Below are 15,238 nucleotides of genomic sequence, written 5' to 3'. Positions count from 1 at the left end.
GCAAGGGGTAATAGCCAAACGCATCAGGCTAACACAGGATTTACTTCACCAGTTGGGCTCGTTAGTAAATCGACAAGTCCCACCTCGAGCCAACGCGCAGTTGGTGTCCCTGGGCATGGAGTTTTGACACAGAGGTAAGCTTGGCTTAGCTATTTCAAGCATATTGCTTAGCGCTAAGCAGCCTAGCCGAATGCCTAGTCAGCGTTCCCTCGGTGTCCCTCTGTGAACTAATGCGGATCATCGGAATGATGACCTCGGTTCGAAGGGTCGTTCCCCAGGCCGCACTACACAGCCGCCCGGTATAACGCTTGTTATAACGCCGAGCTCTCCTATGGGAACTAGATAGGCGGGTTTCGATCTCGGACCAAGTGAAGGAAGCCCTGCCCTGGTGGTCGTCACTGACCAACCTTGGGCAGAGGGTCCCCCTTGGACCCGCTCGCCGCAGGTATGACTCTGGTAACAGATGCCTCCCCCCAGGGTTGGGGAGCGCATCTATTGGACGAACAAGCCCAAGGATATGGCTCTCGCATAGTTTTGGGACCACCATATCAACCGGCTCGAACTGTGAGCAGTGTACTTAGCACTACCACGCTTTCTACCCGTAGTTCGAGACCACAGAGTCCTGCTCCGCACAGACAACGCAGCGGTGGTCTCCTTCAAAAAGGAGGGGGGACGCATTCCCCATCGTTGTCAGTCCTAGCGGAGCAAAATCCTTCTTTGATGCCTGGAATACAATGTGGAGCTAACCGCACACCACCTTCCAGGGGTGAGGAACAGTCTGGCGACGCCCTTTCAGGGCGACTCCGTCTCCAGAACACGGAGTGGCTGATACCCCAGTGGGTAGCCTCCAGGCTGTTTCGGCTGTGGACGGTTCAAGGTTAGACCGTTTGCCGCACCCCGGAACACCAAGCTCCCGACATACGTAACACTCCTGCTGACTCCAGGAGCCTGGGCCAGGGTCGCTTTGCTGCCCCCCTCAAACACATTCTGAGGGCAGGCTTCTGGAGAACGCAGAACGTCTTCATCAACTACTACCTAGGAGACACCCAATCTATTGAGCAAGGTCTCTTCAGGTTAGGCCCCATCGTAGCGGGTCAGGCCTTGTTTGCTGACCCAGCCCGAACGACTGCAGGGGCCTCTGCGCATAGGCGATAAGTCAGTCTCTGCATTTTTGCGGGCAGATTGTCTGTTCCACTAGCACTTCCTGGAAGCTCCCAGGTTTCACTTCTGTCGACCTACGCCCTCATGCGAACTGTTTCGGTCCTATTTCAAGCTTATCACCCCCAAGTTCGGCTTGGGTCTAGCTTTCTCGGGCACACCGAACCCTGTCACCACAGCAGCATTGGTTTCTTGCTTCTGGGACAGCACAGGCAAGGTAAGACACCACCCTTCTTGGGTCTTAACTTAGGTTTTTGGGTTTGTTTTTCATCCCAGGCTGGGGGAAAGTCTTTCATCATTCTCCTTTTTTTTCTGTTTGCTCGGAAAAACCTGCCACCTATCGGTGTCTGACTCTGCCTACAGTTCAAAATAGTCATTTTGACTGACCGGAGTCTATGGTGGGTAATTGAACGTAGTGAATTTAGGCGAGGGTTCTCCGAACCCGCCTATTCACATAGTTCATACCCACCATAGACTTCGGTCCCCCCCAACCTCCCCACTCTTTCCGTCGCGTTGGTCTAAGTCCTCGAGGCGGAGAGAAAGGAACCAGAGTGAAGGACAGCTACCTGTGGCGCTGCCAGGTGGCCTCGGTCATGTGGGTTCGTGACGTAAGGGGTAAAAGAATCTTGAGGTCATGGGGCTTCCCCTGACCTGGATTCTATCTCTCCGTCACTGGCAGAATTGCTGATTAATGCCTACAGTTCAAAATAGTCATTTTGACTGACCGGAGTCTATGGTGGGTATGAACTATGTGAATAGGCGGGTTCGGAGAACCCTCGCCTAATTTGATTACTTAAAAGGCAGTACTTGACAATTGAAATTGGTTGAAATTACACAAAAAGTCTTGGCTAGTTAGTGTGAAATGTATGCTGGGAAAATAGGTGTCTATTTTTCACATGGTATTTTATGGCGTCGGTAAGAAGAGGGTTAAGATTATTTTGCTTTCAAGGCCCTTCAGGATTGAAAGCCTATTGTTATTGTAATGCTTATTATTATTATTCTGTCACCTTTTAGCTCCACTATTGACTTTGTTGAGTGGAGCTTATTATGAGTGATTGTCTGTCATCCGCATCAGCTATTTACTTTTTTTTAACTCCCTCTTGTGTATATGTACCTTGAGTAGACCTTACTTAGATTTGTTCCTTCATGAGGATATCTTTAATTCTCTAATTTTGATGAATATTTTTCTACTTCTTGTTAAAAAACGCAATTTACTTCGATATTATATTTCTGAATACCTCAGGTAACCCTCTTTCAGATTTTTTCATTTTGTCATGATATCTTCAATTCCTTAGTTTTGAAGAATATTTTTGTGTTTTTTGGTAAAAAGTGATATTTTCAACTTCTTGTAAAAAAAACAAGTTTGATTGCTATAATATTATAGGCACTACAGGTCTCTCACATTTGTTCATTTCGTGATGATATCTTCAATTCTCTAATTTGATAAATATTTTTGTCCTTTTTGGTAACAAGTGATATAATTTTGACTTCTATACATATACAGGGTACAGGGTGTTGCGTAAGCTTTGGCCGCACTTCAGCGTCAGCTTTGCATCAATATGGCATTGTTATGGCTTCAGCGTCACATCAATGTGACGTTATTGAAAAATTGAGGCGGTTATCGCTTAGCTTCATTGTGGCCTCATTATGACGACAATGTGGCATCAACATCGCTTCATCAAACAAAGCAGTAATTTACATATGTAAACAATACTGAAAAATATCGTAGTTAGCCGTATATGTATTCATACAGAAGTCTTTGCTGTCGTACACGCAAGCTGTATTCATGCATGACCCCGTCCAATTATCAAAATTGACTGCTTATGTTCGACGAATTTTTTCTTTGACGGCCATTGGAATCAAGCAGGATTCAGTAAGAGATTGGAGAAGGAAAACTAAATGCTTCTCAAAATTCGATCGTCAAGTTTTTAAAACGTAATGACATTGTACTATGTTTTAGCTATACTATGTTGACTTTGTCGACTGATTGCTTATCATATGAGTGAGTCCGTCGTCGTCTGTGTCAACTTTTTACTTTTTGACTTCTTCTTGAAAACTATTGCTTTGATACTTGGTGTATATGTACCTTGAGCAGACTTCTCTTAGATTTGTTCATTTCGTGATGATAACTTTAATTCTTTAATTTTGATGACTTACATGTATGTCATTTTTTTTAAAAAGTGATATTTTCGACTTCTTGTTGAAAACCGCAAATCCGATTGCTTTGATATTATACACGTAGGTTCTTCAGATAGACCTCTCTCAGATTTGTTCATTTTCTAATGATATCTTCAGTTCTTTAATTGGAACGTGCATTGCTAACAGCGGAGCTATCTCAGCCGAGAGGCTTGTTGGACGATATCTATGCCTGCATAATGATTAGTAAATTTTTAGCTTTTTAGTCCCCGTTCGGACGCAGTCCGAAAACGGGGACTTATGTTTTGCCCTGTGTGCGTCCGTCCGTGCGTCCGTGATCACCTGTATCTCGAACATGCATGGACCGATTAAGTTCAAACTTCACTCATACATCACACATTATATGGGACATATGCACATGCATTTTTTTCATGATCTGATTAACGATAGCCGAATAGCGGCCATTTTAAGGCCGAAAATGCATCAAAATCGCACATTTTCACCATTCCGGACCCGGATCTCAGTTATGCATGGACGGATTTCATTCAAATTTGGTACATACATTAAACATAATAGGACCTTGATGCACGTCATTTTTTTTTTCGGATCAAGTTCGAAATGGCCGACTGGCGGCCATTTTGTTTTAAAGAATTCAGTTCTGGATCCGTATCCGAGACATGTCTGGATTGATCAAGTTCAAACTTCACACACACAAGGTACATCATGTCACAAATATGTATGTGCATTTGTTTCATGATCTCATTAACGATAGCCAAATGGGGGCCGCTTTAAGGCCGAAAATGCATTGAAATCGCACATTTTCACCATTCCGGACCCGTATCTCAGTTATGCATGGATGGATTTTGTTCAAATTTGGTACATACATTAAACATAATAGGACCTTGATGCACGTCTTTTTTTTTTTCGGATCAAGTTCGAAATGGCCGACTGGCGGCCATTTTGTTAAAGAATTCAGTTCTGGATCCGTATCCAAGACATGTCTGGATTGATCAAGTTCAAACTTCACACACACATGGTACATCATGTCACAAATAGATATGTGCATTTGTTTCATGATCTGCTTAACAATAGTGGAATGATGGCCATTTTAAGGCCGAAAATGCATCAAAATCACATATTTTCACAATTCCAGAACCGGATCTCAGTCATGCATGGATGGATTTTGTTCAGATTTAGCACAATGTGTTGTACATATGCAGGTGCATTTCGGTCATGATCTGCTTTGAATGTATATGTCACTCAAATATGAACGGAACGGGGACGTGTCATTGACAATGACTTGTCCACTAATATCTCAAGTACTAAAAATTACATTTTAATGAAAAACTTGGTCATAGATGTCATAGGATAATGCACAGACCTGATTAGTTTGAGGTAAAAATCTCTGCACATTAATTTGCATAATAATTACCAAATTTTCAACCTATATCTCAAAAACCAATTACTGCATTTCAATAAGACTTGGTATACAAGTGCCTGGGAACAATGCTAAAGACAATGATTAGCTTTGGATTGAAAGTCAAGCATACTGATTGCCTAATTCGTTGAAATTTGGTTCATAGATGCTCTGGAGTAATCCACAGATGTGATTATTTTAATGTTGAAAAATGTGCATATTGGTTAGCTAATTATATTACTAGTATACCAGTGTATCACTGCCATGAATGCATCATTGTGATTGGTTGGGAGACTGTTTTAATTTATGCAAGCCATGGTTAAATATGGTGTTCCAAATAAGGCCCCAGAATATGAATAAAAGTTTAATGCGTAAACAAATAAAGGAAAGGCCATTTAAATATTAGAGTAATTTTGGGGTAATATTGATAGGATGAAGATATTATATACATATTTTGTTTTAGCAGTGGTTAAATAAAAAAAATTGTACAACCTACAATTTTTGCATGCTATTTTTTGCGACATGTTTTCGTTGTCTGCAACATAAACATGGCTGAGTATCGTGTACGAGAGCTGTCGGAGCAAGATTTTCTTACAGAAACGGAAGAATTCGTCCAGACGAAAGGAAAGAAGCGCTTTGCCAATTTTAATGAAATTGACCTTGACAACATTGAGTTGCTAAAAGACGAGAAAGCAACCACAAAGCAAACAGCGCGGGGAGTAAAACTTTTGAAAGGTGAGTGACAACTTCAGCATCGATCATACTATAGTTCGTGCTTTTGTTTACAAACAAAACACTCTGGGTTGACCTCTTGACACAGACATCATTTCCAATAAATCGTTCATTTAATTTTTTCCCAGCATGGCTGATCGAGAAAAATGAAGATTCAAATTTCTCCCACCTAATGAAATAGCAGCTATATTACGCCAAAGCTAAAATCAGAGATGGGGAGCGGTACTTCAAATCAAGTCTATCGGGAATGCGTGCAGCCATTAATCGGTACCTCAACTCGCCACCATACCACCGAAATATCAATATAATCCCGACAGAGAGTTCAAAGCTGCCAACAACATCTTCATTAATAAAACAGCTCAAGGCAGACGGACTGGATAAAATTTGTCATAAGTCAGCTTTGGTGTGCGTCCTTTCAAAAAACCGGATCACTGTGCGACACTCAACTGGCTCCATTTCACACCTGACTCAGATCAAACACCTGTAAATCAAAAACCACAATTAGTTCAGAGCTGTTTTTTGCAACATAACCCATGGAAATGTAAATCATTACACATGCAAAATTTCATCTAGATCAGACAAATGGATAGGTGTATTACTTATTGAACGCCCCTCGTATGTATCCAATATGTATCTGTACATAGTGCATGCATACAGTTTGCTTTATTAGTTCCCTTTCAGACGCAGCCCTTGCAATTCGGGCTTTTGTCTGCTTGGGTTTATCTCGCATTAAACAAAAGATCATGTTTAATTCTGTCTATGTTCAAAAATATTTTTGTAGCACATTGTTACTACTATTTTTGTACTATCTTTTTTGTTAATACTTACTACATACGTACACTTATTTATTTTGATTTTACAGTACAAGTCTACCGTGTTTTAGTTTGATTTTGTTTTTCACTTTCAGTTCGCTCATCGTGGGGCCTTTCCAAGATGGCGGCTTCCACGGCGGGTACACGTGTCAACCATTTTGCAGGGTTGACACGTAAACACGGTCTCAAATGTGAGTCGATTGATGGGATTTCAATTGAAACCTATGTTAAAAGTGTTTCCTCTATACTCAAACCTGTATTATTGCTGCCTCTCGTGCAAACGGAAGTGTCATAATTTTTCTGGATTCGATCAATGCTGTTGAAACTGTTTGCACTACTACTTCATTCATGTACAACCACTCGTAAAACCCGCCACTAAAGTGATTCTTTCGGGTGTACCACCCTTCATACCCAATCATGTTCTTGAAACTGAATTGTCACGGTATGGCCGTGTCGTGAGTAGTCTGCGTTTAATTCCACTCGGGTGTAAACAACCCGAGTTGAAACATGTTAAATCTTTCCGCCGCCAAGTTTATATGCTATGTGATGGTAATAAACTTGACAGTGTTATTAATGTCACATTTGAGGAGAGACAATATAGAATTTATCTGTCTACTGATGAGATCGTGTGCCACAAGTGCTTTAAAAAGGGGCATATCATGCGAAACTGTACAGCAACCCAACAGTCAACTTCGGGTGACCCTGTTCGTGGGCATTCCGTGCAAAATAATGATACACACCCCGACCCCGAACCTCTACCTACTGATCACACTGTTGTTGATGAAAATAGCCCCTCCCTTGATAAAACTGTTGACAATAATGAAACTATGGAAACTGAAAATCTACCCGAAAATGTGGATCATGATAATGGTGACACATTAAATGATAATGGTGACAATAATGACAAAAACGAAGAAAATGAAATGAGTGACAAGGTTATAAACGATAATGACATTAATGAAAATGAAAACTTGATAACACACGCTCCTGGTACGAGCAAAACCGATACAAATAATACAATGTCAACTGATAACAAAACAACAAATGTTAATGTAAATGATGAAGAGGTACTAACCCCCCTACTCCCCCTATTTTACAAGGAGAGTCATGTGACCCATTTGACACAACAAAGCATACTATCCCTGTGGGTCTGTCTGAGAACAGGAATGATGCGGAGTCTGTTGTGTCTGACTGTTCTGAAATATCGACCTTATCTTCAGAAGCCATGGAGCTTTCTGTCTCGAGCGAGAAAGTAAAACTGCTTTCCCGTGAAGCATTAAACATTTTCTTGGTTGAATCTTTCAATTCGAGAAAAATCATTGATGTGACCACTCGTTTTTGTTCCGATCTAAGGTTGCTAGCACGCTCGCTCAATGAGGTGCGTAAAACCCCGGACCTACCAAGCAACGAAAAGTGCGCATTCAACGAGTTGCTACTAAAATAATAAAACATCAGAAAAATGAAAGACCCTACTTTCGTGGTCAAAAAGCGCGACACCTTAAAAAAAGGAATTTTAAAGAAAAAACGTGGTATTCAACCATCACCAGGTACCGACGTCACAAATATAAAATAGTTATTTTATTGCAATACAGTATAATTTAATTGCTCATCATTTATAATAAGATTTATACTCCATATATTACTGTTTTAACTTTTTATATTATAATCATGAGCTTCTCTGCTGTTACATGGAATGTGCGCGGGTGTCGCGATTCACTGAAGCGATACCAGCTCTTTGAATTCCTTAAATTAAATCATTCCAGCTACTTTTATTTTCTTCAGGAAACTCACACTGTCCAAGCTAATGAAGCCCAATGGCAAATTGTATGGCGTTCTTCCATTTTATTCTCGCATGTAACTCACAGTCTGCTAGTGTGGCTATTTTTAGTCAATAAAAATACAAATAAAAACATCAAGGTGTTGAATGTTGCTAGTGTTTTCCCGGGGCGTTTGCTTCACGTACATCTGGAGATACACGAGTCGCCAGTTCACCTGCTAAATGTATATGCGCCCACCGTTGGGGTGGATCGGCTTGAATTTTTTAAAATACTTATAAAACGCTCAATGACCTTAATCAAGATCCAATCATTATTGGCGGTGATTTTAACTGCACTCTGCACCCCGGCTGAGACAGAGCTGGCAGCCCAGAACCACATGCACAATCAGCTATGTCGTTATGTAACATAGCCACGCGTTTTAAACTTGTTGATTTTAACTCAAACATGCGAGACTAGACATGGGTCAGAAATGACATACCGGTAGACACGTTTTACATATCCAAAGCTTTCTCACCCAAAATCAAACTTAGCACAATAGAAACTCACTGTAACCTATCTGATCACGCACCTGTTACGATATGCATACTAATCAAAGACGTCACAAACAGAAACCCAATATGGCACTTCAATACTAGTCTACTGCATGTTGAAGAGTACTGCCATATCCTCAATGACTTCTGGTTGCTATGGCGTAAGGAAAAGGGTCGCTTTGACTCCGTTCAAATGTGGTGGGATATGGGTAAACTTAAAATAAAGGAACTAACAAAACAATATAGCACGAAACTCAGCAATAACTATAAGCGCATAAAACAAAATATTTGTGATGACATACACACCCTTGAACAAGTTGATCGACCCACTGATGCACTCACAACACAATTAAATGAAAAAAAGGCATTACTTCAAACTTTAATGCACAATGAATCAAAAGGGGCTGCCATTAGATCACGCCATAAAATTCTGAATGAAACCATTGTGCCCACCTCTTTTTTCTCAGCTATTGAAAAACAGAGGGGGAGTAAAAAGGTCATGACCCATTTACAACGACCCAATGCTAATTTTTATTCTAATCTGTTCGCACCTGACCCTGTGTCAACTGACTGTCAAGCTCGTCTACACAAGGGACTTCCCCAACTTGACGAAGCGCTTAAAGACATGTGTGACGCCCCTCTGTCTTTTGATGAATTAACTTCCGCTGTCAAATTGTTGTCAAAAGGTACGTCTCCTGGCATTGACGGTTTGCCTGGTGAATTTTCCGGTATTTTTGGTCATTGTTGGGACCGGATCTTCACGATGTCCTTAACGCCTCAGTTAAGGACTGTCAACTTCCGTTGTCATGTCGACGCGCCGTCATCACTTTACTCCCCAAAAAGGGTGACAACAGTTTGTTGAAAAACTGGAGACCAGTTAGTTTGCTCTGCTCCGATTACAAAATACTTACTAAAGCGCTCTCCATGAGGCTTAAAACCACTTTACCTAAAATCATCCACCCCGACCAAACTTACTGTGTTCCAGGGCGATAGATTTTCGACAACATCCATCTGGTGCATGACGTCATCGATTATTCTAACATCAATAACTTGCCACTTGGGATCGTTGCCCTGGACCAGGAAAAGGCATTCGATCGTATCAACCATGACTATCTTTTTAAAACCCTCAAAGCGTTCGACTACGGGGACGAGTTTTGTAAGTACATGTATATGTAATTAATTCATTCGGACACGCAAAGTTTATCTCGTGTTAATAACTCTATAACCAGTCCGGTATTGTTCCAACGTGGTATTTGTCAGGGCTGTTCTCTGTCTGGGCAGCTATACACGCTGGCCATTGAACCACTTTTACACAAAATAAGGACTGAAAGTGAAATACATGGGGATTATTTGCATAACAATAATCACAAACCTGCTAATCTATCTGCTTATGCAGACGACATTAGTTTCTTTTTAACTCAAAACAGTGATTTTAACAAACTTGAACATTGGTTACGTGTGTACGAGTCTGCCAGCAATTCTCGTATAAACTATGGCAAGTCAAAAGGATTGTGGGTAGGCAAGTGGAAGGAAAGAACTGACAATCCACTAAATATAGGTGGAATAATCGAGGGCTTAAAGTTCTTGGTACCTATCTAGGTAATAGCGCCACTTTTGTCGCTCAAAACTGGGACGGTGTTATAGGAAACGTTGAAGCCAAGTTGGGTTGGTGGTCACGCTACGCCCCTGCTATGATCTATAGAGGGCGCACTATAGTAATAAACCAACTAATTGCGTCAAAACTACTTCACTTTTGCATGTGCACGAGTCCACCCAAACAGATTATTACTACTCTACAGAATGGCAAGGACGTCACTGGGTCCCTGCTGAGACAGTTTATCTACCAACAGCTGATGGCGGCCACGGCCTGATATATTTGCCCACTCGCATTGCGTCATTTCGCATTCAATATATCCAACGTTACCTTTACTCCAGTGTCAGTCATGCTTGTTTTGCTTTTACAGATTACTTTTTAAAAGAATTCAACCATTTGAACTATGATAAACAGTTATTTATTATTGACATACCAACACCTAGTGTTCACTTACCACAGTTTTACTCTGACTTACTAACAGTCTGGTCTTCCCTTCCAACAATCAGGAAAGACAGACCTACTACGCTTCACAAGGTTGCTCAAGAGCCGTTATTTTTAACCAACTCGTTATTCATCCAATTCAAAATACACCTTTGAATCTTTTACATTTTCGTGAGGCTGGCCTCACAAAGGTCGGTGACCTTTTTAATAATGGTTCATGGTCAGGCGTTGACGCCATACATAGTAAAGTAAATGTGTACTCTAGGCGGCTAGCCGGGATGGCACTCGATGTGATTCATCGGGCCATACCTATTGAGTGGAAGAGAATTATACTCAATCAAAATGTGACCGATGAGTCAACTACAACCAACCAATCGTCTGTCTGTCTGTCTGTCTGTCTGTCTGTCTGTCTGTCTGTCTGTCTGTCTGTCTGTCTGTCTGTCCGCTGAACCGTTTGACCCGATTTTTGGTGTGTGGATGCCTTGATGAGTGTGGATGGTAATTTGTTCATGAGTCGATCTGCCAAAAATTATGCAAATTAGCCCCCAAACTCTAAAATTTCTTCTATGCTACTATGACACTAAGTGGTCTACAGTGCTGATATTGATAGTGCATGTGCCTTGGGTTGTCCTCTATCAGTTTTGTTAATCTGGTGGCGAATATTTAGTCCCCGTTCGGACGTAGTCCGAAAACGGGGACTTATGTTTTGCCCTGTGTGCATCCGTGTGTGCGTCCGTGATCACCTGTATCTCGAACATGCATGGACCGATTAAGTTCAGACTTCACTCATACATCACACATTATATAGGACATATGCACATGCATTTTTTTCATGATCCGATTAACGATAGCCGAATAGCGGCCATTTTAAGGCTGAAAATGCATCAAAATCACACATTTTCACCATTCCGGACCCGGATCTCAGTTATGCATGGACGGATTTTGTTCAAATTTGGTACATACATTAAACATAATAGAACCTTGATGCACGTCATTTTTTTTTTTGGATCGGGTTTGAAATGGCCGACTGGCGGCCATTTTGTTTTAAAGAATTCAGTTCTGGATCCGTATCTGAGACATGCTTGGATTGATCGAGTTCAAACTTCACACACACAAGGTACATCATGTCACAAATATGTATGTGCATTTGTTTCATGATCTCATTAACGATAGCCAAATGGGGGCCGCTTTAAGGCCGAAAATGCATTGAAATCGCACATTTTCACCATTCCGAACCCGGATCTCAGTTATGCATGGACGGATTTCGTTCAAATTTGGTACTTACATTAAACATAATAGGACCTTGATGCTCGTCATTTTTTTTTTCGGATGAAGTTCGAAATGGCTGACTGGCGGCCATTTTCTTAAAGAATTCAGTTCTGGATCCGTATCCAAGACATGTCTGGATTGATCAAGTTCAAACTTCACACACACATGGTACATCATGTCACAAATAGATATGTGCATTTGTTTCATGATCCGCTTAACAATAGCTGAATGATGGCCATTTTAAGGCCGAAAATGCATTAAAATCATGTATTGTCACAGTTCCAGAACCAGAGCTCAGTCATGCATGGATGGATTTTGTTCAGATTTAGTACAATGTGTTGTACATATGCAGGTGCATTTCGGTCATGATCTGCTTTGAATGTATATGTCACTCAAATATGAACGGAACGAGGACGTGTCATTGACAATGACTTGTTTAAAATGGTCATTTTTGGTCAAAAATGCTATTTTCGACTTCTTCTCTAAAACTGGTAGTCCGATTGCTCTCAACCCAGCATGGTATATACCTTGGGTGGACCTCTATCAGATTTGTTCATTTTGTGTATACATCTTCAATTCTTTATTTTTAGCAAATATTTTGTCATTTTTCATCAAAAATAGTACTTTTGACTTGTTCTTCAAAACCAGTAGTCCAAATTCTTTGATACTTGGTACACATGTAGCTTGGATGACACTTCACCCAGTCACTAAAAGTGGCCAAATTTATCAAAAAATTCAGAAATTTATGATTTTTTTTATTACCTTCTCCTTAATGCACTACAGTTGTCGGAAAATGGACAAAACTTGGGAAGATTATACAATGATGTCATATTGAAATTATATGCTCACAGGGAGATATGTAATGTTTCCCATTTGTTCTGTCAACTGTTTCTCATTCTCACATAGCACATGTTAGTTCTAAGTTTTCTTTGATTGGTCTATTGTGGTTGTAATGAAACCATAACCACTCAACGTATTTAAATGTGTATAGACATGATTGATTTTGGTGGGAAATTATGCAAATTGCCTAATTTACATACCAATATTTAGGCTATTTTGGTGATGTCTTGAGAACCATTTAATATGTTTTAATAAAACTTGGTGCATAGATGTGTTGGTGCAGTTTCCAGATATTTAGTTTTTGGTAGAAATTTATGCAAATTATCTAATTTATCTAAATTATCTAAATTATCTAATTTGCATATCAGCTAGTGAAATTCAAGCTATTTGGGTGCTATTTAAAGAACCATTCAACATATTTCAACAAATTTGGTATATACATGTATTACAAATTCAGATAATTGCAAATATCATATTATGTTATTCTCTCAACATGCTGGAGTTCTTTTTAAGCTCTTTTTGATTCTAATTTTATTGAATATTTCTGTAATTTTTGTAAAAAATCAACTTTTAGCATTTGTTTTGTTGTCTCACTCACTGCCTTTTGGGGTACTTGTCATATACAGCACTAATCTTTTGTACAATAGCCGTTGAACAACGAAGTCCGAAAACGGGGACTATTAATTTGGGTTTGTTCCGTCTGTCTGTCCATTTGTATGTACGTCAGAAGCTATATCTCGGACACCCATTGACGGATTTATTAAATTTTACATGAAGACAATACATAATGTCTTACATATGCGTGTCAAGTTACTTTATGATCGGAGCAAAAATAACCGACTTGCGGCCATTTTGGATGTAAAATTTGCTATTTCTGATACCTAAACATGTCCGCAGCAGCTTCTTGGAGATGACTTGGCTGATTTGGATCAAAGTTGATATGTTGATCATACATATTAGGTTATAGGTGCATGTCATATTTTTTTTGTGAATCGAACAAATATGACTGACTGGCGGCCATTTTGTTTTTCATGGTACCCTTGCTACTTCCTCTTGAATGCAATGAACGTTTCTCTGTAAATTTTGTACAAAGATAGTATACCAAGGGATACATGCACACCAACATTATTTTTTTGATTCAATTCAATATGGCCGGCCAATGCTCAATTTTCGTGTAAAAGTACTAAATCATAATTTTTACATGTCCGGAGCTGTTTCTCAGAGATGACTAGGTCGATTTGGATCAAAGTTAGTATGGTGATCATACATTGGAACAAATATGGCTGACTGGTGGTCATTTTGTTTTTCATGGTACCCATGCTACTTTCTCTTGAATGCAATGAACATTTGTTTAAATTTTGTACGAAGGTAGTATGCCAAGAAATACGTCTGCACCAACATTATTTTTGTAATTTGCTTCAATATGACTGCCCAATGTCCAATTCTCTTGTAAAAGCACTAAATCATAATTTTTTACAAATCCATCTCCTATTAATGGTTTCAATCTAATCTCAGTGACTTCATCGGCATCAAATTGATATGTCAGATCACAAAATTTTGGACGGGGACTGTGTTTTTTTTTCAGTTTACAAAAAATAATGTTGCCAAACAGTTGTAAATGTTTAATCTTTTTGAAACTAACCCAGATAGAAAGTGTAAAATGATATTAGAATAAGAAATATTAAATCACCATCATAGGCTAACACAGTTGCCTGTTAGCTCTTTCCTTAAAACATACAGTGCATATATTTTTAATTTTGTTCGTGCAAGCAGAAAATCTTATATTTTTTTAGCAAATTACAACTGCCGTTATTTTACCGCAGAAAGCACATTCCATAATCATTTTTCAGAAATGTAAAACATTAAAAAGTCTGAATTTAAATAAATTTTTGAATAAATCCTGAATGTCTAAAAAAGATTCTGCATGTCTTATCTTTCACACAGTATAAAAAAAGAAAATTCATCATGGAAAAAATAGTACAAAACCTAAGTGAAGGAACAAAATATTTGTACATGTATATACCATCTACCCTCCAGAGTTTCTAATGGTCCAAATGTATAAATGTAGTTAGATACAAAATGTTATAAAGTATTTTATTTTTAAATACTCTTTTTCAAATATGGGGACTATGACATTCATGTCTTGTTTCATCAGACGAATAGTTTGTTTGCCTCACAAGTAAAGATTTGAATTGACAATTTTTTTTTATCAAGATATATAAAAAAAATTATTTAATTGATCAAAATTACCCATATTGCCACTTAACTTAAAAATATGTCAAAAACTTTTGGTATCTTCTTTATAGAGTCAAATGGAATCCATTCCCTTGCAGAACCTGTCCAGACCAAAGTGCAAAACCTGTCAACAAAAAGAGGTAAGTACCTTGGTAGCATCTGACAAAATTTAGTCTTGAAAATAACTATGCTTGCATCAGAAACATTTTCAAGACACAAAGGGATCATATTTTTGTTGTGTTGATATAATGTGTGGCAATGAACTGGTGTATATGGTAATAAAGGGAGTGGTTTTT

General features: G+C 39.3%; 1 protein-coding gene across 2 annotated transcripts in view; it reads left to right on the top strand.

The window, feature by feature from the left end:
- LOC100369920 (uncharacterized) overlaps positions 1-15,238 on the top strand; it is a 72,908-nt gene that overhangs the window by 10,227 nt on the left and 47,443 nt on the right. Inside the window, exon 3 of one of the 2 annotated variants that reach the window (XM_085501564.1) lies at positions 15,041-15,082. In XM_085501564.1, coding sequence (XP_085357690.1) covers positions 15,041-15,082 — 42 coding nt within the window. Of the gene's footprint in view, positions 1-15,013; positions 15,083-15,238 lie in introns of both variants that reach the window. The other variant, XM_085501563.1, reaches the window with a different exon arrangement.

Source organism: Saccoglossus kowalevskii, chromosome 7, assembly GCF_978046115.1.
Source record: "Saccoglossus kowalevskii chromosome 7, keSacKowa6.1, whole genome shotgun sequence".
NCBI classification, from domain to species: Eukaryota; Metazoa; Hemichordata; class Enteropneusta; family Harrimaniidae; genus Saccoglossus; species Saccoglossus kowalevskii.
Note: the sequence above shows the minus strand (reverse complement) of the source record. Positions and strands in the feature narration are given on the sequence as shown.